Source organism: Haliotis rubra, unplaced genomic scaffold, assembly GCF_003918875.1.
Source record: "Haliotis rubra isolate DU_JTF1 unplaced genomic scaffold, ASM391887v1 Scf38, whole genome shotgun sequence".
NCBI classification, from domain to species: Eukaryota; Metazoa; Mollusca; class Gastropoda; order Lepetellida; family Haliotidae; genus Haliotis; species Haliotis rubra.
In genome coordinates, this window is record NW_025767057.1 from 1,719,573 (window position 1) to 1,746,939 (window position 27,367).

The following is a 27,367-nucleotide window of genomic DNA, read 5'->3' on the forward strand; positions in this document are numbered from 1 at the left end:
CTGCCCGAAATATCACCATTGGACGTTTGGAAGGAGGGGGGTTCCTGTCTGTCGTTGCAAGACACTTCAACGTCCACTACATCACCATATCTCGATTATGACACCGATAAACCTACTTCAGTTCGACCCAAGATCGTCTGAGAAATGGAAGACAAAGAGTGACCACTCCTCTCAGGACCGATTCATTCGGTTTGACCTACGTTACCGATTTGTTACAGCAACGGACACTGCAGGACAGGTCTTGGAAGTATTTCCGACCAAACCATCAGAAATCGTGATATCGAACAAAAGTTGAACTTGTCCTGACACTGCACCGACAACGACGTGTCCAATGGTGCAACGGGGTATATGCATGAATCGCGTTTCCTCCTGCAACGACGGGATGGGAGGCAATCTTACAGCAAATCGCCACATCGACAAAATCCTGCGACCTCACCTCCTCCCACTTTTTAACCACCAGAGGGAGCTGTTTCAACATCACAACGCTCGACCCCCCAGAGCTCGTGTAAGAAGTTCCTATCTCGCCAAAGCAAACGTCAGTGTCTCTCACTGGCCTTCCAAATAGCCTGATCTGAACCCGATCGAACATCTATAGGACGAACTTGATGGACGCGTCCGTAAACGATCACCATTGTCCTCAGATATTAGCAGACTTGCCTTGCAGGAGGAATGGCGAAGAATTTACCAAGTAAAAATCCGACGACTTGTGCAATCCCTTCCAAGGCGGTGTCGACTTCTATGAGCTGGAGGGATATTACTTTGTTTTCGAATCCGATCGTTGTGAAGATGCTGTTTACTGTTCGTAGGAAGGTTGTGGTGGTAGATAAGAGCTCTGAGGTGTTGATAATGGCAGTGGAACTGCTACATTTGCTAAACAACACATATTACACTTAAAACGATCATGCTTAACAAACGTCAATAAGTCACTCGTCAATATCCGTCTGGCATGTCATGCTGTCTCATTTACCTATCACCTGGGGGCACACTGCCTAACTTACGCTACTATAGCCATGCAATGTGTTCTCTTATTCCTATTTCCTCACCGTAGTGAAATGAAAAGATTTATGAGCAGGTTGTGACAGTACTTGCAGGAACACTGTTAGGTGACGAAAGAGAAATAACACACATGTGGGAGAGAGAGAGGGGGAGAGAATAAGGGAGAAAGTACATTTGACGGAATACCTTGAACATTTGACGAAATGTCTTGAACGTTTGACCGAATGCCTTGCTCAAGGGAAGGAAATTCAGGCTTAAGGTGCACTGTGTCATTACTCATATCAAAGATCACAATTTCTCGCAGCTCGTGTGGATTTCCGCTTCTGGACGCCTGGCGCTTATCCACGTGATGTTTCTTTGGCCAGATATTGTACCTCTGATTGTTGACATGGATCGTCCCAGCCTGAAGAAGCATAACGTCAACGGGATATTTACACGTATCATCTAACATATGTTTACAATCAAGACGTTGTCTTTTACCCAACAGAAATGGTATAATACTAACAAAGTTAACATCGAATCAGCAAGGAAGTGTGATTCGAATACATATCATCAAATCCTAACTGAACAAAGAAGCCTCAGACCAAACGTCACTCATTCGGCTACACGTACACGGCTCGAGCCGATCAAGGTAGAACTGTTTAACATGGGTTTGTGGGGGTCCTTCGAGATGTTAGTGTTACTCTGCAGTCATTAGTCATGCAGTTAAAGGTTCCAGCCTTGGTTACATGAGTTACCTACTTAACGTTTGTGGCGAAACATTTACACCCACTTAACGCCACATAGCTATTACGAGCCTGCTTTCCTGAACCCATTCTTGGCACATAATAGTAAATCACTACTTACCAGATGATAAACATCCTCCTCTTCTCGCTGAATGATGGCAGCCGATCCTTGTGCATAGCTTCGATAAACAGCAGTGTTCTGTCTCAACAAACAACATTGTGTCAATCATTTTGTCATGGATGCAAACATATTCTATAAAATCATCTGGATTTGCCCACTGAGATATTTCAACTCTACTTATACTAGTATTAGGTAAAACTATTTTGTATATTCACCATAATTTTTAAGGATATTTAAATGACTGTGTTTTTGTGAAATATAAAATTGTGTGTAAAGTATTCACGACAAAATCAAAATTTATCATCTAGCAGTCTGTTCAAAACATGTTCCTCAACCCAAACATATAATTACAGTTACAGCTTACGTCATGCTGTGGGAGGTCAGTTTGAAGAACTGGTCCACGTTCATCGGTCAGATAGACAGGGTAACTCTCTATGTCGCGTTCACTCCGTGTCAAATTTACAGACACACTTGAGCCAGAGAGTTCAAACCGGAAGTGAAGAACATCGGGCATGTGCGTGGCGGATCTTCCATGACGAATGTGAGCAGAATGGATTAACACTGGATCCACAACATCTGTGAAATAACGTTGATTTGATTTATTAATGCATATTGAACACTGGTCTTGTCGTTTGTGATAGCAATGAAAAGGACCCACAAGGCCTCTATGAAATATTTTTTGGTAGGACTTTTGAGATGTTTCACTGAGAACCTTTAAAAATCAATCACAGACAAATTACAGCAAGAACACGAAGAACAGGCATCATGAATAGTATCCATGCATCTGGTCGAACCAGGTCCAGGTCCACACCAGCGAAAGACGGTTGAGTTGAATCCTATCAACGAAACAGTTTCTGACAAGAATCCTTGTCAACTAATTTGGGTTATATTGCCATCCACTTTGTGTCACTGGATGTGTTCAATGTATCTGATATGTCCGACACATATATATAAACATGTTAAACAGAAATATAACACCACCTACCAGAAACACCATACTGCGACTCGTCCATGAAAGCGAGTGAATCTGCCGACGTTAAAATTCCAAGCAATATCAGAGTCAACAACATTTCGGCAGAATTAGATGAAGTCAATACCTGTATCATTTCAAGGGACAGGGCACTGGTTGTGTAGTGACTGTAGCATGATGACCTCTTATGAACGTGACGCCAGACCCTGGGTATAATCATCATGGTATTTCCAGCCAATCAACTAATATGATGGTCATTATCTATTATCTTGCCTTTGCTTGGGGCTAGGACAGTTTAATCTGAACTGGCTAGCCGAACTGATTATCATGGTCAGTAGGTTCCAACATATTAAAAGCCTCGGGGTTTGAGATAATATCAACTATCGCCTAGCTAAATGAGAACGTACGTGAATGTGAATGAAAAGTGTGCGCAATAAAGCAAACATTCTGTTGAGTCTGTATCCGGTTGTATCAAACGTGAATGATGTTATTTAACATTAGAACTCCACCACTTGATGTATGGCACCAGGGGTTATGCCGTTTTAAGAGCACCATCTTTACCTTAAATGACCACTTACTTCATGAAGGTTTTGCATTCGTTGAAACCATCCAACAACGCAAAGTGTGGTATAACTTTATGTATTTAGTCATTATCACTGATCAAACTCACAGGTCGAGGGAACGGCTTCTTTTAACCTCCAGTGTCTGGTTCCAAACATCGAATTGTAGGAATTAGTTATTGATTGTTTAGTTTCGGTTTTCTGCAACCCCCTTTTATGCAACCATTACCTATTAAAAATACCATTCATTAATGAATTGTTGACACAACCGGGTCTCGATAGGTGTACTAACAGGGATATAGACCAATAATACAGTCACATTGAATTTCTTCCAGAGCTCTCAAACTCCCCCACGACAAGTAATGTTTAAAACAGCTGGGCGTTTGCATACATCTAATTTAAGACACGTATATTAATTGAGGAGCAATGAAAGGTATTCAGAATGTTTAATGTTGAAGTGCTCCTCTTAAATTTGATTATATTCATTTAATCATCACTTATTCCTTCAACAGTTCAAGGGTTTTGATAGTAAAATATTAGGCATATTCACCCAAAGACAATTGCGTTCTCCTGTAGTTTTTAATCGGAAGGTATTTGTCTGGCGTGGGTCAAGATAAATCAAATTTAATAACAACTTATCTTTGACTACATTTTGTTTACGCCATACATGTTTTTGTACTTGAGGGAATATCTATGTCGGATACATGAGACAACAGAGGAATACAGAATGTAAGATGCAGAAGTAGGCAGTAGGTGATGCAGGAGTAGGCAATAGGTGATGCAGGGGTAGATAGTAGAGGGATACAGAGAAGGGAAGCAGAGAGATTCAGAACTAGGCAGTAGAGGGCCACAGAAATAAGCAACAGGGGTTAAAGAAATGCCGATTTTAGGCACTAGATGGCTACGGCCGCAGGCAGTAGAGGGATACTCAAAAAGTCAGTAGAGTGATACAGTACTAGACAGTTAGGGAATACTGAAGTAGACAGTGAGGGAATACTGAAGTAGACAGTTGGGGAAAACTGAAGTAGAAAGTTGGGGAATACTGAAGTAGACAGTTGGTGGTTACTGAAGTTGGCAGTACAGGGTTGTAAAAATAGGCAGTAGAGGGATACAAAAGTAGACAGAGGGATACACAAAGTAGACAGTAGGGGATACTGAAGATAGACAGTGAGGAATACACAAGTAGACAGTTGAGGAAAACTGAAGTAGACAAAGTTGGGGAATACTGAAGTAGACAGTAGAGGGATACTGAAGTTGGCAGTAGAGGGTTACAAAAATAGGCAGTAGAGGAATACTGAAATAGACAGTAGAGGGATACACAAGTAGACAGATGAAAATACAGTAGTAGACAGTTGGGGAATACTGAAATAGGCAGTAGAGGGATACACAAGTAGACAGATGAGGAATACAGTAGTAGACAGTTGGGGAATACTGAAATAGGCAGTAGAGGGATACACAAGTAGACAGATGAAGAATACAGTAGTAGACAGTTGGGGAAATGCAGAAATAGACAGTAGAGGGGGGAATACTGAAGTAGACAGTAGAGGGATACACAAGCAGCCAGATGAAGAATACAGTAGTAGACAGTTGGGGAATACAGACGAAGACAGTAGAGGGATACTGAAATTGGCAGTAGAGGGATACACCCGTAGACAGATGTAGAATACAGTAGTAGACAGTAGAATGGCAAAGAAGTAGACAGTAGAGTGATCCAGAAGTAGACACTTTAGGAATACTGAAGTAGACAGTTAATGAATAGATAAGTGGACAGTAGACTGATACAGAAGTAAGCAGTAGAGGGATACAGAAATAGGCAGTAGACGGATACAGAAGTAGGAAGTCGACGGATACAGAAGTATTCAGTAATTGGATACAGAAGTGGGCAGTAGAGGGATACAGTAGTAGACAGTTGGGGGATACAGAAGTAGCCAGTAGAGGGATACAGAAGTAGCCAGTAGAGGGATACAGAAGTAGGCAGTAGAGGGATACAGAAGAAGGAGCAGTAGAGACGGATACAGAAGTAGGATACAGAAGTAGTAGAGGGATACAGTAGTAGACAGTTGGGGGATACAGAAGTAGCCAGTAGAGGAATACAAAAGTAAACAGTAGAATGATACAGAAGTAAACTGTAGAATGATACAGAAGTACATAGTAGAATGACACAGAAGTAAACAGTAGAATGATACAGAAGTAAACTAGAGAATGATACAGAAGTAAACTGTAGAATGATACAGAAGTACATAGTAGAATGATACAGAAGTAAACAGTAGAATGATACAGAAGTAGATAGTAGAATGATACAGAAGTTAACTGTAGAATGATACAGAAGTAAACAGTAGAAAGATACAGAAGTAGACAGTAGAATGATACAGAAGTAAACAGTAGAATGATACAGAAGTAAACTGTAGAATGATACAGAAGAAGTAGACAGTAGATGATACAGAAGTAGGCAGTAGAACGGTACAGAAGTAAACAGTAGAATGAAGTAAACTAAAACAGTAGAATGATACAGAAGTAAACAGTAGAATGATACAGAAGTAAACAGTAGAATGATACAGAAGTAAACTGTAGAATGATACAGAAGTGTTGAATGATACAGAAGTACAGCAGTAGAATGATACAGAAGTAGACAGAGAATGAATACAGAAGTAGACAGTAGAGGAACTTTGACAGAGGCAGCAGAATGGATTTAGAAGTAAACAGTAGAATGGATACAGAAGTATGGCAGTAGAATGATACAGAAGCACAGACACAGAAGAATGATGCAGAAGTAGACAGTGATACAGGATACAGTGAAGGAGACAAAGTAAACTGTGAGGGATACAGAAGAACAGTAGAATGATACAGAAGTAAAATAGTAGAATAGATACAGAAGTGAACAGTAGAATGAAGTAAACAGTAGAATGATACAGAAGTAGATAGTAGAATGGATACAGAATGGATAAGGAGGAATAGTAGAATGGAAAAGAAAAATGGAATGACAGCAGGAAGAATGATAGTAGAAATGAAGGAAGGAATAGATGGAGAAATAGAATGGAAGGAAGAGAATGAAATAGAATGAAAAGTAGAAATATATAGGAAATAGAATGATATAGTAAATAGTGGATATAGAATGGATAGTAGAATGGATATAGATAAAGAATAGTAGAATGGATAAGAAATAGATGGATAAGAAGGAAGGAAAGAAATAGTAGAAATAGTAGGAATGATAAGAAATAGACTGGAAGAATGACATGGAAGAGTGGAATGGACAGTGGAATGATACAGATAAAGAATAGTAGAATGATATAGTGGATATAGTGAAATAGGAATCATACAGAAATAGTAGAATGATAAGAAGAAGGGAATGATATAGGAATGATAACAGTAGAATGATGTAGAAGCAAAACTGTAGAATGATACAGAAGCAAGCAGTAGAATCCACACAGAAGGGACACAGAGAAGCAGGTAGAACTACAGAAGGAAATGACACAGCACAAGGATCCCAGGAACAGCAGGAAACAGAAAGACAGAAGACCCAGAACCGACACAGTAGAATGACACAACCCAGTGGAATGACACCAAGGAATGACACAGAAGCACAGTAGAACGGACAGGAACAGTGAACCCAGAGGACACAGAATGAACGGACACAGACACAGAACGACAGGAACTGTAGAGGAACCAGGAATGAACAGAACGGACAAGGAACCAGGACACAGGAAGAATCCCAGAATGATACAGCAGAATGAAACAGGAATGACACAGAATGACAGAACACAGGTAGAATGACAAGGAAGAACCAGAACGAACCAGAATGAGCTACAGACACAGGAACAGAAGGAACTGTGGACACAGAAGGAACCAGAAACGGACACAGACACAGAATGACACAGAACGACAGAAGGAATGACACACAGACACAGTAGAATGACACAGAATCCCACAACAAGAATGACAAGAAAAATAGAGTGACAGAACCAGAATGAACCAGAACGACACACAACAGTAGATTGACACAGAAGACAGTAACCAAACAGAAGCAACAGTGAATGACACAGAAGGACAGCTGACCCCAGGAATGACAAGGACAAGCACCAGTGAAAGAATGACATGGTAGAAAAATAGTAGAATGACACAGAAGGAATGAACAGACACAAGACAGAAGGAATCACAGAAGGAATGACAAAGAAGACAGTAGAGTGGATCCAGAAGCACACAGAACGACCAAGAACGACAGAATGAGGAACCCAGAATGACACAGAAGAATGACACAGAAGAATGACACAGACAGAAAGAATGAATGACACAGGACCCAGAATGACACAGAATGGACACAAAGACCCAGAATGACACAGACACAGACACAACAGAAAGACAGAACAGGTAGAACGACACAGAAACAGTAGAATGATCACAGAACAACGACCCAGAAGGAAATAGAACGGACACAGAATGAGACAGAACTGTAGAATGGAACCAGAATGACACACATGGAAATAGAATGACACAGAACACACAGTGACCGAGAAACAACCACAAGCAGAATGACACAGAAGGAGGAAGGAACGAGAACGAACCCAGAACGAACACAACGACACAGAAACAACCAGAATCGACAAGACAAGAATGACACAGGACACAGATGACCAGAATCAAACAGAAACAGAATGACACACACATAACTGTAGAATGACACACAGAAGAACGAACCACACAGAACAGAACGAGACACAGGAACGGACACAGACACAGAACCAGAAAGAACTGTAGAACGACACAGAACGACACAGAAACAGATTGACAAGAAAGAAACAGAATCCCAGACAAGGAACGGACACAGTAGACACAGAGTGACACAGAACGAATCCAGGACACAGGAACGACACACAGAATGACACAGAAGGAACCCAGAATGACAGAACCTGTAGAATGACACAGAACTGTAGAATGACAAGGAAGGAAACAGTAGAATGACACAGAATGGAAAATAGAATGGACACACAACAGTAGAATGGACACAGAAACACACAGTAGAGTGGACAGAAGAAAAATAGTAGAATGATACAGTGAAATAGTAGAATGACATAGAAGGAAATAGAATGACAGAAGCAACTGAATAATGATACAGAAGGACCAGAATGACAGTGAACAGGAATGATGGATAAAAATAGTAGACACACATACAGAAATAACTTGTAGAATAAAAAGAAGTAAATAGAATGATAAGGATAAAGAATAGTAGATTGGACACAGAAGACCAGTAGAATGGATAAGAAGAAATAGTAGAACGGAAGGAAGGAATGATACAGTAGAATGATACAGAAGAAATAGAATGGAGGAAAATAGTAGAATGATACAGAAATAGAGTGGACAGAACTGTAGAATGATACAGAAGGTGAACTGTAGAATGATACAGATGTTAATAGTAGAATGATATAGAAATAGTAGATTGATACAGAAGGAAATAGAATCATAGAAATAGAATGGATATGAAGAATGCATAGAAGTAGATAGTAGAATGATATAGTAGAATGAGGAAATAGTAGAATGATAAGCAGGAAGTGAACTGTAGATAGTAAATAGAATGGATAGAAAAGGAATGGAAGGATAGAAGGATAGTAAATAGTGGAATGATATAGAAATAGTAGAATGAAATAGTGGAATGGATATAGTGGAATGGATACAGAACGGAACCAGAACTGACACAGAATGGAAACAGCAGAACGACACAGAAGCAAACAGCAGAACGACACAGAAGCAGAACGACAGACAAACAGTAGAACGACACAGAAACAGACAGGAGTGATCGAGAAGAAACAGGAATGAACGACAGAAGGCACAGAATGACACAGAAGGAACGAACCAGAACGAACCAGAATGACACAGAACCACACAAGACCACCAGACACAGACAACGACTGACAGAAAGACCCAGCACAGTGAACACACAGACACAGACCCCAGAATGACACAGAAATAGAATGGACACAGAATCCCAGAAGGAATGACACACAGGAAACGGACAAGGAATGACAGAAGGAACAGAATGGACAAGAACTGTAGAATGGAAGAATGACACAGATAGAATGACAGAAAAATAGACAGAAAAAACGACCCAGACACAGAATGACAAGAATGGAGGAACAGAATCGACACACAGAATGGACACAGAAACGGACACAGAACTGTGGAATGACATAGAAGGAATGACACAGAACGACACAGAAGGAATGAGAAACAAATAGAACACAGGAAATAGACAGGAATACAAGGAACCAGAATGATACAGAAAAGGAATCGACACAGAATGACACAGAATGACACAGACACAGTAGAATGACAGAAGCACAGTAGAGACAGAAGGAATCCCACAGGAAAGACACAGAAGACATGGACACAGAATCCAGAACGATACAGAAGAATGGAGGAAATAGAATGGATAAGAAGGAACAGTGAATGATGCAGAAAAATAGTAGATTGACAAGGAACTGTAGAATGGATGGAAGGAACCAGAATGATACAGATAAAGAATGATAGTAGTAGAATGATACAGACAAGAAAAGTAGATGGATAATGGAAGAAGAATGGATAGAAATAGTAGAATGAGCAGAAATAGTAGAATGATATAGAACCTGTAGAGTGGACAGAAACTGAATGATGCAGAAAAACTGAATGATATGGATAAAGGAACAGTAGAATGATATAGAAATAGTAGATGGATACAGAAATAGAATCAGCAGTAGTAGACAGTTGGGGGATAAAGAAGGACAGGAAGATGAATAGTAGAATGGTGGCAGAAGGAATGGACAGAAGGAGAGACAGTAGTGGATCCCAGAAACACAGAACGAAGAACCCAGGAACGACACAGAGGAATGACACAGACAGAACGACACAGAAGGAACGACAGGAACACAGGAACGGACACAGAAGGACACAGGAGGATGGAAGACACAGAATGGACAGGAAGACCACAGAAGGTGAACCAAGACACAGAAACAGACAGAGTGGACGGAGAAGACACAAACAACCAGAATGACACAGGAAGCAGAGGAATGACACAGAAAGAACCAGAATGACAGAACCAGAAAAACAGAATGACATAGACACCGAACCAGAACGACACACACAGACACAGAATCGACAGAAAGACCCCAGAACGACACAGACACAGTAGAACGACACAAGGATGGACAAGCAGAAGGACACAGAATGACAGACATGGACACAGAAGCACAGGAAGATGAATACAGAGTAGGCAGAGTAGAGACTGTACAGAGTAAACAGCAGAACTTGATACAGGAACAGACAGTAGAGTGGACGGAGGAAGAAAAAAAAACAGTAGAATGATACAGAGTAAACAGTAGGAATGATACAAGAGTAAAACTGTAGAATGATACAGAAGCTTAAGATGATAGAATGATACAGAAGTATAAACAGTAGAATGATACAGAGTAAACAGTAGAATGATAGAAGGAAACAGTAGAATGATACAGTAGAATAAAACTGTAGAATGATACAGAAGTAAACAGTAGATTGATACAGGAAGTAAACTGTAGAATGATACAGAAGTAAACAGTAGAATGATACAGAGGAAGTAAATAGTAGAATGGATACAGAGTAGTTAAACAGTAGAATGATACAGAAGTAAACAGTAGAATGATACAGAGTATTAAACAGAAACTGTAGAATGATACAGAAGTAAAACTGTAGAATGATACAGAAGTAAGGAAGTAACAGTAGAATGATACAGAAATTAAACAGATAGAGAAAGATACATGATAGAAAACAGTAGAATGATACAGAAGTAAACAGTAGAATGATACAGAAGTAAACTGTAGAATGATACAGAAGTAAACAGAAGAATGAGTGAAAACAGTAAAGTAAATAGTAGAGAATGATACAGGAGAAGTAAACAGTAGAGATGATACAGAAGTAAACAGTGTAGAATGATACAGATGTTTAACAGTAGAATGATACAGAAGTAAACTAGTAGAATGATACAGAATGATAAAGTAAACAGTAGAATGATACAGAAGTAGACTGTAGAATGATACAGAAGTAAACTGTTAGAATGATACAGAAGTAAACAGTAGAGGATGATACAGAAGTAAAACAGTAGAATGATACAGAAGTAACAGTAGAATGATACAGAAGTAAACAGTAGAATGATACAGAAGTAAACAGTAGAATGATACAGAAGTAAACAGTAGAATGATACAGAAGTAAACAGTAGAATGATACAGAAGTAAAGAATGATACAGAAGTAAACAGTAGAATGATACAGAAGTAAACAGTAGAATGATACAGAAGTAAACAGTAGAATGATACAGAGTAGACAGTAGAAGATACAAAGTAAACTGTAGAATGATACAGACAGTAATGAAGAGTAAGTAGAGAATGATACAGAAGTAAACAGTAGAATGATACAGAAGTAAACAGTAGAATGATACAGAAGTAAACAGTAGAATGATACAGAAGTAAACTGTAGAATGATACAGAAGTAAACAGTAGAATGATACAGAAGTAAACTGTAGAATGATACAGAAGTAAACAGTAGAATGATACAGAAGTAAACAGTAGAATGATACAGAAGTAAACAGTAGAATGATACAGAAGTAAACAGTAGAATGATACAGAAGTAAACTGTAGAATGATACAGAAGTACAGAAACAGTAGAATGATACAGAAGTAAACAGTAGAATGATACAGAAGTAAACAGTAGAATGATACAGAAGTAAACAGTAGAATGATACAGAAGTAAACAGTAGAATGATACAGAGTAAACAGAAGCAGAGAATGATACAGAAGTAAACAGTAGAATGATACAGAAGTAAACTGTAGAATGATACAGAAGTAAACAGTAGAATGATACAGAAGTAAACAGTAGAATGATACAGAAGTAAACAGTAGAATGATACAGAAGTAAACAGTAGAATGATACAGAAGTAAAACAGTAGAATCATACAGAGAGTAAACAGTAGAATGATACAGAAGTAACAGTAGAGATGATACAGAAGTAAAGTAGAATGATACACAGTAAAACAGTAGATTGATAGTAAAACAGAAGTACAGAAGTAGACAGTAGAATGATACAGAAGTAGACAGTTGGGGGATACAGAAGTGGGCATTAGAGTGATCCAGAAGTAGCCAGTAGAGGGATATACAAGTAGACAGATGGGGAATACAAATGTAGACAGGTGAATGATACAGAAGTAGACAGTTGAGGGATACAGAAGTAGACAGTTTAAGGATACAGAAGTAGACTGTTGAGGGATACAGAAGTGGGCATTAGAGCGATAGACAAGTAGGCAATTGAGGGATACAGAAGTAGGCAGTAGAGGGATACCAAAATAGGCAGTAGAGGGATACAGTAATAGGCAGTAGAATGATACAGAAGTAAGCAGTAGAGGGATACAGAAGTAGGCAGAAGAGGGATACAGAAGTAAGTAGTATTTGTGAACTGCGTGCTAGACATGAAAATGTAAGATTCTAAAACATAGAATCTAGCTACACCAAAATGGTTTACTGCGAACAGAAATACACGATAAAATAACAGCAATGCCAATATTACATTAAATCATCTGTATATCCAATGTTTAGGTGTTTGTGAGTGTCATTATAGGGAGTGGGAATGAGTACCCGGTTGAAATGGACGGCGTTCTGGGTAACACTTCCAAGGATCCGCCTTGACTAGCTCCGAACCATTCTAAATACTTTTCATGACAACACTTACAATGTGTAAAAAATCAAATTCTATGTCTCGTAGCCTGGGTCCCCCTGTCGTATCGGGCGCTGCAATCCACAGTTCAGAGTGGCAGAAACCTAAGAGTAAGTTTCGAATGCCATATGCATGTTGTCAGTAAAATATTTTCCTCCCAAATGTCACCAAAAACGGTACACGCCTTAGACCTGATTCATATTGGGCTCTCCCATTCAAGCTGACAGCTCCGCGAAAAACAACAATAAACGAAACTAGTAAATGAATTACGAATATGTTCGATTCTGACTTGGCATATAAAATGCCAACGAAACAGTTGCTATCGACACCAAACTGGGAGTATCTGACAGTGAGATGTTTGTAAAATCGGGCGTCGAGTCTAGATGTTGTGCTCTCTCAAATGGTTGCAACAAGTTGGTTTGGGACCATTCCTATTTATAGCATATCCACCTCAGCACAGGCATGGACCTTCAGCAAGTTGTGGCATCATGCGAGCATTTTTATGGTTAGTGTTGTTATGAGTACCTGGTAAATAAAACAAGCCTTGTTTGTTGTTCACAATATAAAAATACACTCATGAGAACATCATGCTCACACCGAATACGCGTGCAACACGCGAACATTCCAACTGTTCGCCGTTCAGTTACATTCACGTCATTGAGATCCAGGAGATGTGGTCGCAAAAAACTGGAAGTCGCGTTTTTGAATTTCAGTATAAACTTGTCTTCAAAGAACTTCATATTAAGCACCATCACTGTTACGGGTCATAATATTTTGCTTACATGTACAATGATGATTATGATTCTGTATTGGCCTTTTTATAATCGATGCTCTTCGACAAGACCAATTTGCACACTTACACGTGTCCACTGACTGGTTAATACACATAAAATCGAGTTTAACCCATAACTGTATATAAATCACAGTTTTTTTCAGTCTCGAATTGTTTCAGTTCAAATAGCTGATGTTATTGTTTGAGGCGTTAAGTAACAAACAAACAGACAAATCTGAATTCGAAGGTTCAGAAGTTCAAACTGACAAAGGCAGGACAAAGACAGTTTCAAACCGACAAAAGACTCTTCACAACAGGAACTAAGTTTATTAATCCTTTAAAACAGCTATTGTGTACATCAGACAAACATACATCATGACAACATTTGTATCAAATATTTACAAATGATAAGAAGTGATCTATAATGTGAGGAAACTCCTTTACACAACACATGTACAGTTAAAATAGTTCCACAAATAGTCGTAACCTATTAATGTCACGACATTATATATCCATTTCAAAGATGTCTTCCATATTGCCGAAATGTTCAAGAACTGAACCTTTCCTTAAATTCACGTGTGGCGTCTGTCTATGTATGTTCTGTATTAAGTGGGGAGAAGCATTAACATGGGCAATTCTATACCTGTTTTCCAATCGCCTAAATCCTGTTATATGTAAATGTATATAGATATGTCATCAAAGGAAATGAATATTGTTTAAACCGTATGTCCCAGCACTCAGCCACCAGATAAGACTACTCCTTCAGCAGCAAGCAGGCACAGATGTTCTGTTCCTGAGAGGCAAATCCATCCAGAACCTCCTATAAGCCTAACAACAAAAGAAGACCCTCGGAAGTAGTCTACCAGATCCATTGCCAATGTGGAGGCTATTATATAGGTGAAACGTCCCGCCCTCTCCCACTACGAATTAAGGAACACAAAAATCAATCCAACCAAAAATCCAACGTTTCGACCCCACATTGAATCGTGATCAAGGTTGTTTCATCTCCCTCGGCCTATCACCAACTAATTACAGATAATCACCAGTATTCCAGCCATATCTCGCTTGTCCACCTGGCTTCCAAGCTTCCTTTTGTCTATTGTAATCACAACCAATCACTGTGTACATCAACCCACTCTCTTCAACTTATTAATTACCATTTCAGTGTATATCAACCTCATCAATTACATAAACTCAACCTGCCTATGTATTTCTATCTGTAATCACAACCAGTCACTATGTGCATCCACCTTCTCTGCTCAAATCACTAATTAGCAATCCAATGTACATCAACCTTATCAATTGTGTATACTCACTATATTATATATGCAGCTATATATACAATCTCATTGTTTCTACTCCTTATATCACTCTGGTTTGATAAGGGTATTAGTATCTACAACGAAACGTCGCATTCATTGCAATAAAGAAGTTGACTATCCATAGAACTTGTTTTTCTTCATGACATTTTAGGCAGTTTTTTTCTATAATGTCCTCGACTTATTGAAATGCTGCAATTTTCAAAGAATGCAGTTTAATAAGATATATTCAGGGGGACCGTTTCCTAACATGTGGTCGAAAAATATTGGTGTACGGATGATCCTACTAATCCATTTGACAAATAACTTATTCTTTCTCAGTAATATATATGTGTACATCAAATCGGAGACTCACGCTTAACCAATCTTCTACGGTCTATGCCATAATTTACAAATATCTTTTAAATCTTAAACTTCATGTAGCATTTATTGACTTCTGTTTCCAACATTCCTGAACGGTAATAGTTAACAAATGTTAAAACAGTAGAAACATAAACGTAAGAGCATGTGGATAGCCTCTCAAAAGACTCTTTCGATTGTCCTCTTGTGTTGCAACAGGGCTTTGTTATTCTCATTTGTCATTAAGAATTGCCATAAGATATTCTAAGAAACGGGTAAAATCATATTCAACTCTACCCAGGTACGCCTCACATTTTAATTCTGAAACCCCAAAGTCCAGAAACTCTGTGACCAGTTTCTCAAAGGGATTTCACAAAATTCATTATTCATGACTACATGCTAAGGATGATCAAATGAAATTTAAACAAAACTTCATTTTACATCCTTAGCATAAATCTATATGATAATAGCATGTTGAATTTTGTCAAAACCTTTCTGAGAAACGGTCACAAGTGTGAAGAGTTTCTGGATTTTTCCAGAATTAGACTATGACGTGTGTTACTGTTTGCTGTTGGTGGTACACTTGTATCAGACACAGATTTCCCGGAGGTCCTAAAACATCGGGGTACAAAAAAAACATCATTAAATACAGAAGCGAATGCCATCCGGTTCATTGGTTTGCCTACCCAAAGAATAGGATCGGTGGTGCGGTTCGGAGAACGATGAATCGTACTGTGGTCGTTTTCTGTAGAATCTGTGCAGCGCACGTAGCACAACACGTCAACAACCTGAATGGTGAGTAGGTCGTGCATGACGCTGCTTCACAGACATACGCTGGGTCATCCCTTTGTGGACACTTGGCTGTGGGAAGAAATATGTAGGTTAAAGCTTGCACATGTTCGTTTGTTTATTGGTTTGTTTGTTTGCCTAACAGTCAGTAATATTCAAATTAGGTGACGGCGGTCTTTACATTAGCATGTCTCCATCAGTTACTGGGTCCATGGTCACTGAATGTACCATATGACAAGGAAGGCGTTGCTGAAGAGAAGTGCTAACCCGGATATCATCTCTATGCTGACCATCGTACACGTTCAATGCTTTATCGAGGTGTCAAATACGTACAGGTGAATATATCTAAGTCCAACCAGCATACTGATGTAGTGACAATCAGCATTGTTAGCTGACAGATGTAATTTTGTTGACAGAATGCCGATGACTTAAAATTCGTCTGCAATTTCGTCCGTTTAAGCTCTCGAAACGAGTTTCTCCGTATCTCCGATCGGTTCCAAAATGCATACGTTCGCTCGCACGTTATCGTGAATATAGTTGAAATCATAGACGAAATGGTTAACATTATCAGACTTAAAGATGACCGGGAAGTGGATATTCAAACGCCAGCCATGTAGGAGTACAGATGATACATGTATTCGAATGTTTCTATGGGACTTCATATTCTAATATTGCCACACCTCTTACCCTTAACATACAACAAAGTTCGTTAATTCTCGATGATTGCCATCAGTCAAGACCGGGTTAACCAAACGGAATAAAGGTTCTCCGATCAGTGTAATACTGAATGGTTAAACTACCCTTGGCATTTTTGTATAATAAATGTGAAAATGTGCAGATAGTTGTTTACACTGTAAAGGTACACGGATACATTTGGCCCTTTTGTCCAGGTAAGTTATTACTTTAGGGCCATGTTGGATGTCTTAACATAGAAAATGTAGCATCGGGTTATTACCTGATTTTGGTGGTGCAGCAGCATTGTAGACACACGCCCCGCGTTCGCACCACTGCAAAAGAAATAATTAACAGTCAGTGCGTAATGGTAATAAGAAAGGTCACTCAGATACAGTTGAATCAGAAGTGAAGCAGATCGCCGTGGCAAGAGTTGAACAAGAATTCTTAGAAGTCCCTGTCTGCAGATCAAGTAAAGAGTGGTCAAGAGCAGCATTGGGCTGTTTTGAATAGATTTATGTTCATATAATGATACGTTTCTTTAATATATTTACACCTAAAGTAAACCTAAAGTTTTATACATGCAATAATAGGCAATACTTGTCAACATGAGCCGATGTGAACACATGAACAGTTGAACTGCTTTGCAAGTATTGAATTATAAATTGGAATTGTCAGATAGAATGCAGTTCACATCGGTTTTGTGTCCGATACAATTTCACACAGAGAACTTTGCAGTTTGCAGTTAATGTCGCATTCAAACCACAGAATATCCACATTTCATTTACAGTTCAACTGAGTCTTATTCACCATGTGTCACAATAATAATGGATGAGGAAAAAACAATAATCCATGTCCTTTCATTGGCGAGAATCGTGTTATTAAGTTCCAAATTATTATTGCTTTAGCTAACGTTTACTGTATTACAGGTTAAACTATCACAAATTAAGCCAGTTCAAATTGAATTTAGTAATTAATTTTCAGAAGATAACAGTGCTCACCTTCTTATCGCCACATGATGTCTGATCTAAAGGAATGAAGCCAAAGCACAGGTTTCCAGGCGCCATACAGTACCCAATTCTACACATCAACTCAAAATTGGTTCCATTTTCATAAGGTGCGACACCCTGGAAATGTAGAGGACAGAAATCCATCAAGGAACGATTGTGTTAGTTTGTTTGTTGTTCTTTAAAAGACAACACAGCACATAAAAAGAAGTGTTTCTATACATAATCTGTAACAAGCACTGACATACCAACAATTAATGTATTATGTCAGATATACCTGCAATATTCTCCAAACGAATCGTTAATTCATAAACCATATACCTGCACTCCACGATGTCTTTTTCCATCCTTACGTTATAAACATGATATAATTACAGATATACCTGTGACAATTGTGATAACAAAGTAAAACATATTCAAGGTACGTTAACATTTAGTTAAGGTTTGGCACAATTCATCACGTAATATTTTCACATCATAGAGTGAATGGTGATAATAAATTGGTCAGCGACGATTACTTGGACATTGGTCTGCTGTTTACATACTCTGCAAAATGTCGACACAGATGTAAATCGATCTGCACACTGTTGATCAGCATTAATCGTTTGCCCTGCGCGTTGCCCGTTCGTTGAGAGAATCGAACCGGATATAGAGGTGTTGAGAGCGCACGCTCGTCTGGAGTAAAATAGAAAGGTAGAGGTTTATGCACTTTTAGTTCTTTATAGTATTATGGGAAATCTCAATTTAAATTTGATTTTGAAAGGAAGGAAATTGGCCAGGATATTAAACCTAAGCTTCAGGTACATATGTACCTGAAGCTTACGTTTAATATCCTGGCACGTTTCCTTCGTTTCAAAATCACACACACACACACACACACACACACATATCGATGATCTGATATCGTTCAATAGCGGTCAAACAGCCGACTGCCTACCTCTAATTTACCCATATGAACAAGAAAAGGCGGCCAGGGATTAGATACGGAGTTGTAGAAATGATACTGTGAATGTTGAGACCTTAACTTGCAATTATTCGATGAATTCACATACTCTCCGCAGCAATTCATGCATCCTCCTTGTGTTGTTTCTGTTGAAAGCATAGTAGTGAACCTGTAGATATTGTGGTGCATTTCTACCCGGTATGCCGTATAACCAAGCAACCGCCCAAACATAAATATGTCTTGTAAACTTCACAAAGGGTTACATGCAGCGTTAACAACACCTCTCTGGAGCCACAGGTGGGATCTTGTAATATCAAAGGAAATATCAAGCGCACTGACCACACCTCAACTCCTTCAGGCCTACCAAAGAAAACTTTCCAACTGTGCAGAAAAACGCAGAAGAGTCCACATTAATCGTGGAAATAGCAACAACATATCACCTCGCTACAGTAAAACCGGCAACTTTCAATCGCTAAAAACTGGATAAAAAACGAAGAGCCTGCAACTTCAAGTATGCGCATGCGCACATGGAAGCCTCTACCGCATGTTGACATTTTCCAGCATGGACAAAAGTTACATTCCCCTTTTTACAACAGTATTTCTGTTGTGTTATTTGGTATTTATCATCATGATACTTGTGTGCACACTTGTTTAGTTTGCTTCCCATTCGTATGAAATGATTGACAGGAATTATTTCGACATATTCAATTCTTTTTCTACGCGAGGCGATTCACGGTTGCTCGGAAATATTTTTCCAGGTCAGATCGTAACGCGCATGCGCAGCAGAGGTCAAAGATCGCTAATATAAATATGTTGCAGTTTCATAGTCTTTCGTTGCCGTTTTTACTGTTTCGGTAACGGGGTAATATGTTTATGTTGCTATTTCCACGATTAATGGCTTTTCTGCGTTTTAATGGCTTTTCTGCGGGAAAGTTTTCTTTGGTAGGCCTGTCCTTGGTCCTCTGTTTTGCATATATACACACTTACACCTACACAGATAGCTTAGTTTTTAAAGTCGCCACAGAACAGGATGAGAAGGTCCAGGGATTGGATGGAGCGAGTGGAGGGACGAAACCAATTGCAGCTCCCATTACAAACCAGTCGGAATTGTTGCAGCCACTATCGGAGTCATGTCTTAAACCCAGGCTGAAATAGAAAGTAAAAATAAATGCCATTGTTAGGAATTGTGGAACTGACACAGGTATACATAAAAAGTATTCAACACCACTGCTACACTTATATTATTGAATAATCTTATTTAAGTATTCAAAACCACTGCTACACTTATATTATTGAATATTCTTTGAAAGAACGATAAAGTTCTTAGTTCATGCTCAACTAAGAAAGCATCCCAAACAGTGGAAGGATATTCTGGTAGCAACAGAAATACTTACATGTGTCCAAGCTCGTGAGCAGCAATGGTCCCAACAATACCAGAACCAAAGTTTTGGTAATGCTTACACCCATATCCGTGCACAATGTATTAAAATAGGCCACACCTAGAACAGAAATTCCAACCATCACTCTCTAACCGTCTCTGTACTGAAAATGCGTTACCGAAAATACCACATTCAGTTTAAATCTGACGCTATACTTGGAGTTTGTGATAGTGGCTTCTCCCCAAGTAATTCCCCTCAGAAATACAATTATGATTTCATTATGGGAGACATCCGAGATACAGTTTTTTTGATCTGAACTCAATTCCCCGGTCTCACCAACGAGATCCCTCAATATAATTTCACAAAAGCAGAAATGCAAGACGAAGATTGTGGAGAAGAAGAGTGAGGAGAAGAAGGCAGATAGGAAGACAAAACCTGAAGGCAGGAGAAGATACGGAGGCGTAGAATACGGCGGAGAATAAAAAGAAGGTACAGACAGGTAGAGGAAGGCGACGAAGAATTACGGAAATAAGAGTGAATGAGTGAGTGAGTTTTACGCCGCACTCAGCAATATTCCAGCTATATGGCGGCGGTCTGTAAATAATCGAGTCTGGACCAGACAATCCAGTGATCAACAGCATGAGCATCGATCTGCGAAACTTGGAAACGATGACATGTGTCAACCAAGTCAGCGAGCCTGACCACCCGATCCCGTTAGTCGCCTCTTACGACAAGCATAGTTGCCTTTTGTGGCAAGCATGGGTTGCTGAAGACCTATTCTACCCCGGATCTTCGCGAGTCACGGAAATAAGAAGTAAACAAAGGTAGAGAACATGAGGAAGTAAACCAAGAAAGGAACCAACCAACCCACCAATGATATTCAACGACGAAAGCGACGGAATTACTAAGGCGTACCTGTAACAAGAAATTAGAATCAATGATACATCAAACATGCACACAATGGTTACAGGATTCTGCAGTATGACCTTTCAGGTTGCTGACAAAACGGCAACAAATATCAATGCAGATATTATCTTCTCTGTAGAACTACGGTCATTTGTCAGATTGCAAGTAGGAATCCTCTTATTGCCTTAGCCTCTCGACACGGATCAGGTGTGGTAAAAATCGCCCACCACGTGTCCATTATACTAATAGTATAATATTCAGGGAGAGCGCCCGTACCGCGACAGACCAATCGGTCGCTGGTATCTCACATGAAGAATAAGTCCTACTATGTCGTACCTGTCATATTATTGGATAAGGTGACATCTGCTGATAGTTCGAAATTCCATCTACCACGTCTTCAACCTGTTATAAATTCAGGGGTAAAGGAAACTCCACCACGTATATTTCAAACAACAAAACCCTCACTCACACACACACACACACACACACTCACACACACACACACGTGGGTTCTTTTAAGTGCACATGGATGTGTACTGTACTGTGACAACACTGGAAGAGTCTGCACACAAAGTTGACTCCAAAGTTTTTACACCCGGTCACAGGTCGGCTCGATCCCGTCACCTCAAGCTCGCTGGATCACTAGCCCTGCTCTTTAGATAGTTCGCCCACCGCGCAATATCACCTTGTAGCGTTTGATATCATTCCGTAGCCCCTGAGTCTAATTACAAACACGCATAACTCATGTGCCTTACCTTGTGAAGATCATATAGGCGTCGGCTGACCTAGGTGCGTTTACGGAGAGGTATTCTGCATGGTTATTGAGTGCCTGTATTGGAGATACCTCGCTTCCGTTTTTTATAGTCTCCGTCCAAGGAGACCCAGCTGCGGACTGAAGTAACAGAGGAACAAATTGTAAGACACCCTGTCCCCTTGAAGAATTGATATAGCAATACAAAGAAGCTCAACTGTTCTTCATACAATATAATGTATGTATATATACATATTATATTTGACGAATATTTGAGTTTCCCTTTATTGCTATATCACCACCAAATGTATCATCATTCTTGTGAAAACGTTTCTGACATTGCCAGGTTAAGATCAATGCGGTGTATCTAAACAAAATGCGTGATTACATAATGTTAGTTGTAATTCAGAAATGCACGTGGTGTGGATCACATTAACGCCTGAAAGATTAATAAAGTAGCCAGAGAAACAGTAATTGTAGAGCATGCATGTGTTACTAACAGAACGTAACGGTAACAGTAAATGTAGATCAGCTGTATGAGACCCGTGAAGATCCGGGGTAGAATAGATCTTCAGCAACCTAATAATTATGCTTGCCACAAAAGGCGACTATGCTTGTCGCAAGAGGCGACTAACGGGATCGGGTGGTCATGCTCGCTGAATTGGTTGACACATGTCATCGGTTCCCAATTGCGCAGATCGATGCTCATGTTGTTGATTACTGGTTTGTCTGGTCCAGACTCGATTATTTACAGACCGCCGCTGGAATATTGCTGAGTGCGGCGTAAAACTAAACTCACTCACTCACTCACCTGTATGATAATACATATTGTAAATGTTGAAATGAAGAAGGGGGCCCTTATTAATCCATATATTGATAGAGAACGGGGCTCTTGTGTTTTCGATGGCAAAGTTTATGCACTTTATCCGGATACGGAAAGAGAAAGGTTATGTTGCTTACAGTGGCAATGTTGATATGCTTTATACAGATATTGATGGAGATAGAAGGGTTCTCTTGCTTACAGTGGCAATGTTGATATGCTCTATACAGATATTGATGGAGCTAGAAGGGTTCTCTTGATACAGTGGCAATGTTGATATGCTTTATACAGATATTGATGGAGATAGAAGGGTTCTCTTGCTTACAGTGGCAATGTTGATGCGCTTTATACAGATATTGATGGAGATAGAAGGGTTCTCTTGCTTACAGTGGCAATGTTGATATGCTTTATACAGATATTGATGGAGATAGAGGGTTCTCTTTGCTTTACAGTGGCAATGGATATTTTATACAGATATTGATGGAGCTAGAAGGGCTTACAGTGGCAATGTTGATATGCTTTATACAGATATTGATGGAGATAGAAGGGTTCTCTTGCTTACAGTGGCAATGTTGATATGCTTTATACAGATATTGATGGAGATAGAAGGGTTCTCTTGCTTACAGTGGCAATGTTGATATGCTTTATACAGATATTGATGGAGATAGAAGGGTTCTCTTGCTTACAGTGGCAATGTTGATATGCTTTATACAGATATTGATGGAGATAGAAGGGTTCTCCTTGCTTACAGTGGCAATGTTGATATGCTTTATACAGATATTGATGGAGATAGAAGGGTTCTCTTGCTTACAGTGGCAATGTTGATGCGCTTTATACAGATATTGATATGCTCTATACAGATATTGATGGAGATAGAAGGGTTCTCTTGCTTACAGTGGCAATGTTGATATGCTTTATACAGATATTGATGGAGATAGAAGGGTTCTCTGATGCTTTATACAGTGGGAATGTTCTGATAGTGGCAATGTTGATGCGCTTTATACAGATATTGATGGAGATAGAAGGGTTCTCTTGCTTACAGTGGCAATGTTGATATGCTTTATACAGATATTGATGGAGATAGAAGGGTTCTCTTGCTTACAGTGGCAATGTTGATATGCTTTATACAGATATTGATGGAGATAGAAGGGTTCTCTTGCTTACAGTGGCAATGTTGATATGCTTTATACAGATATTGATGGAGATAGAAGGGTTCTCCTGCTTACAGTGGCAATGTTGATGTACTTTATCCAGATAGTGATGGAGATAGAAGGGTCCTGTTCATTCACTGTGTCATATCGTATCTGCATCTACAATTTCAAGCCTGAATTTAAGACAAGGTAATTAGGCATAAAAAGGAATTATAATTGAAACTTTCTAAGACTTGTTCAAATTAAGTGATATGTTTGAGGTTTATATGTGCTTCATATGAATTGTATAATCAGACATTATGAAAGATATACGGTAATTATGGAAATTAATGTGTCATTTCCCGTCGGTTGATTCTAACACATGTTGCTTGCAGACATGATATTATGACAATTTTGTCAGTTTTACCATTTCCTCCACGAAGGCATAGTACAGTCTCATGTTGGAGATGGTGACGGTACTGTTACCCTCGGCAGCCTGAAGAAAGCTATAATAAAAGACACATGTTATAATGACAGATTGCCTTGATCGGTGTCGGTATGTATACACAGAGTGTGACATGTAAGTTGCACCGTGGCAGAGAGAGAGAGAGAGAGAGAGAGAGAGAGAGAGAGAGAGAGAGAGAGAGAGAGAGAGAGAGAGAGAGAGAGAGAGAGAGAGAGAGAGAGAGAGAGAGTCTCGGTCAGTGTCAGCATAATGTGTGTGAGTGTGATGTGCAAGTTACCCTGTTGCAAGGTACACAGACTTACACTCACAAAGACGCACGCAAACACACGTGTCGATTGAAAAGAGCATACCATTGACCTGAACGTTAAACTACATTTCACCTCACGTCCTATGTCTCCTTGGGGGTCTGGCATCTTGGGACTGACTGGCCAGTATCAGTGTCAGTATAACGTGTGAGTGCCTATGAGTGTGGCATGCAAGTTAAACCGTGGCATGGGACTCACACATTATACACACAAAGAAGCACGCAAGCATGCACGCATGTACACATGCACGAATACACGCACCAATTCCCGCCACTTCAAACAAGCATTGAACGCAACATTATACCCCATTTCACCCCATATCGCTATGGCCACATAAAATAATTTTTTTTAATGGGTATGAAGGGCAGATTTTATTTCTATTTTTAATATAAAAAAATCTGATTTTCTATACAATGTTAGTCGAAAACTTGGAATACCGGAAGCTGAGACGAAGTTCGGAAGTCTGACGGCTTTAGACACGCAAATATACCTATGCCCAAAAAAATTAGGGTTGGGCAGTATACAGATCCAAGAAATTATTTCATGTGGCCATATTGAAACACCTAAGAAGGACTTACGCAGTGTAGTCAGAGAAATCAGGGAATAGACCCATCTCGATGGTATAGTGAGCCGGATTGTTTGACATGCCTGAAACACAATGTAAATATTCACATGTAATTATTTCCTCGTGATACCCTTGTTAATGTGTGATCATTTTTCAGCAGTAAGGTGTGAAAGAGGAAGAAGAGAACTCTTCAGCAAATATTCTGGTATGTACCTCGTTGGACGAAGACCTGTTCAAATCTGGACTTACAACTCCAGCAGCATGTAATTTATTATAACCTATTTGCATGCCCCACTTCTTTTGAATAGGATCCGGGATGTCATTTCTAATTTCCAAATTATCAGTGATTCAAACATGACTGGTTAACCAATATAAATGTACGTCATACAAAATGATAACGATACATGAAATGTGCATGCAGAAAGAGTTTTCCACGGAATGCACGACAACGTGTCGTATACACGAGTAGAGACATCGACAATAAAAGGCCAAACCAAATTCATCACTTCATTACGAAATTTACGACGTAAACGAAGATAAAAAATGCCAAGATTGAATGCTACTGCCCGAAATATCACCATTTGACGTTTGGAGGGGGAGGGGGTTCCTGTCTGTCGTTGCAAGACACTTCAACGTCCACCACTTCACCGATAAACCTACTTCAGTTCGACCCAAGATCGTCTGAGAAGTGGAAGACAAAGAGTGACCACTCCTCTCAGGACCGATTCATTCGGTTTGACCTACGTTACCGATTTGTTACAGCAACGGACACTGCAGGACAGGTCTTGGAATTATTTCCGACCAAACCATCAGGAATCGTCATATCGACCAAAAGTTGGACCTGTCCTGACACTACACCGACAACGACGTGTCCAATGGTGCAACGGGGTATATGCATGAATCGCATATCCTCCTGCAACGACGGGATGGGAGGCAATCTTACAGCAAATCGCTACATCGACAAAATCCTGCGACCTCACCTCCTCCCACTTTTTAACCACCAGAGGGAGCTGTTTCAACACCACAACGCTCGACCCCACAGAGCTCGTGTAAGAAGTTCCTATCTCGCCAAAGCAAACGTCAATGTCTCTCATTGGCCTTCCAAATAGCCTGATCTGAACCCGATCGAACATCTATAGGACGAACTTGATCGAGGCGTCCGTAAACGATCACCATTGTCCTCAGATATTTGCAGACTTGTCAACGCCTTGCAGGAGGAATGGCGAAGAATTAACCAAGTAAAAATCCGACGACTTGTGCAATCCCTTCCAAGGCGGTGTCGACTTCTATGAGCTGGAGGGATATTACTTTGTTTTCGAATCCGATCGTTGTGAAGATGCTGTTTACTGTTCGTAGGAAGGTTGTGGTGGTAGATAAGAGCTCTGAGGTGTTGATAATGGCAGTGGAACTGCTACATTTGCTAAACAACACATATTACACTTAAAACGATCATGCTTAACAAACGTCAATAAGTCACTCGTCAATATCCGTCTGGCATGTCATGCTGTCTCATTTACCTATCACCTGGGGGCACACTGCCTAACCTGCCTAACTTACGCTACTATAGCCATGCAATGTGTTCTCTTATTCCTTTTTCGACACCGTAGTGAAATGAAAAGATTTATGAGCAGGTTGTGACAGTACTTGAAGGAACACTGCTAGGTGACGAAAGAGAAATAACACACATGTGGGAGAGAGAGAGGGGGAGAGAATAAGGGAGAAAGTACATTTGACGGAATACCTTGAACATTTGACGGAATGTCTTGAACATTTGACGGAATGCCTTGCTCAAGGGTAGGAAATTCAGACTGAAGGTGCACTGTGTCATTACTCATATCAAAGATCACAATTTCTCGCAGCTCGTGTGGATTTCTGCTTCTGGACGCCTGGCGCTTGTCCACGTGATGTTTCTTTGGCCAGATATTGTACCTCTGATTGTTGACATGGATCGTCCCAGCCTGAAGAAGCATAACGTCAACAGGATATTTACACGTATCATCTAACATATGTTCACAATCAAGACGTTGTCGTTTACCCAACAGAACTGATATGGTATAATACTTACAAACTAAACATCTAATGAGCAAGAACATGAAATTCGAATACATATCATGAGATCCTAACTGAACAAA

The 27,367-nt window shown here is 39.7% G+C and overlaps 1 protein-coding gene across 1 annotated transcript in view; it reads right to left on the minus strand.

Moving 5' to 3' along the window:
- Positions 1-16,184: 16,184 nt before the first annotated feature.
- LOC124286246 overlaps positions 16,185-27,367 on the minus strand; it is a 34,385-nt gene continuing 23,202 nt past the window's right edge. Inside the window, exons 10-15 of the mRNA XM_046722590.1 lie at positions 24,327-24,405; positions 21,954-22,090; positions 21,198-21,207; positions 17,965-18,090; positions 17,247-17,298; positions 16,185-16,363 (exon numbers count right to left, since the gene is read on the minus strand). Coding sequence (XP_046578546.1) covers positions 16,185-16,363; positions 17,247-17,298; positions 17,965-18,090; positions 21,198-21,207; positions 21,954-22,090; positions 24,327-24,405 — 583 coding nt within the window. The remainder of the gene's footprint in view (positions 16,364-17,246; positions 17,299-17,964; positions 18,091-21,197; positions 21,208-21,953; positions 22,091-24,326; positions 24,406-27,367) is intronic.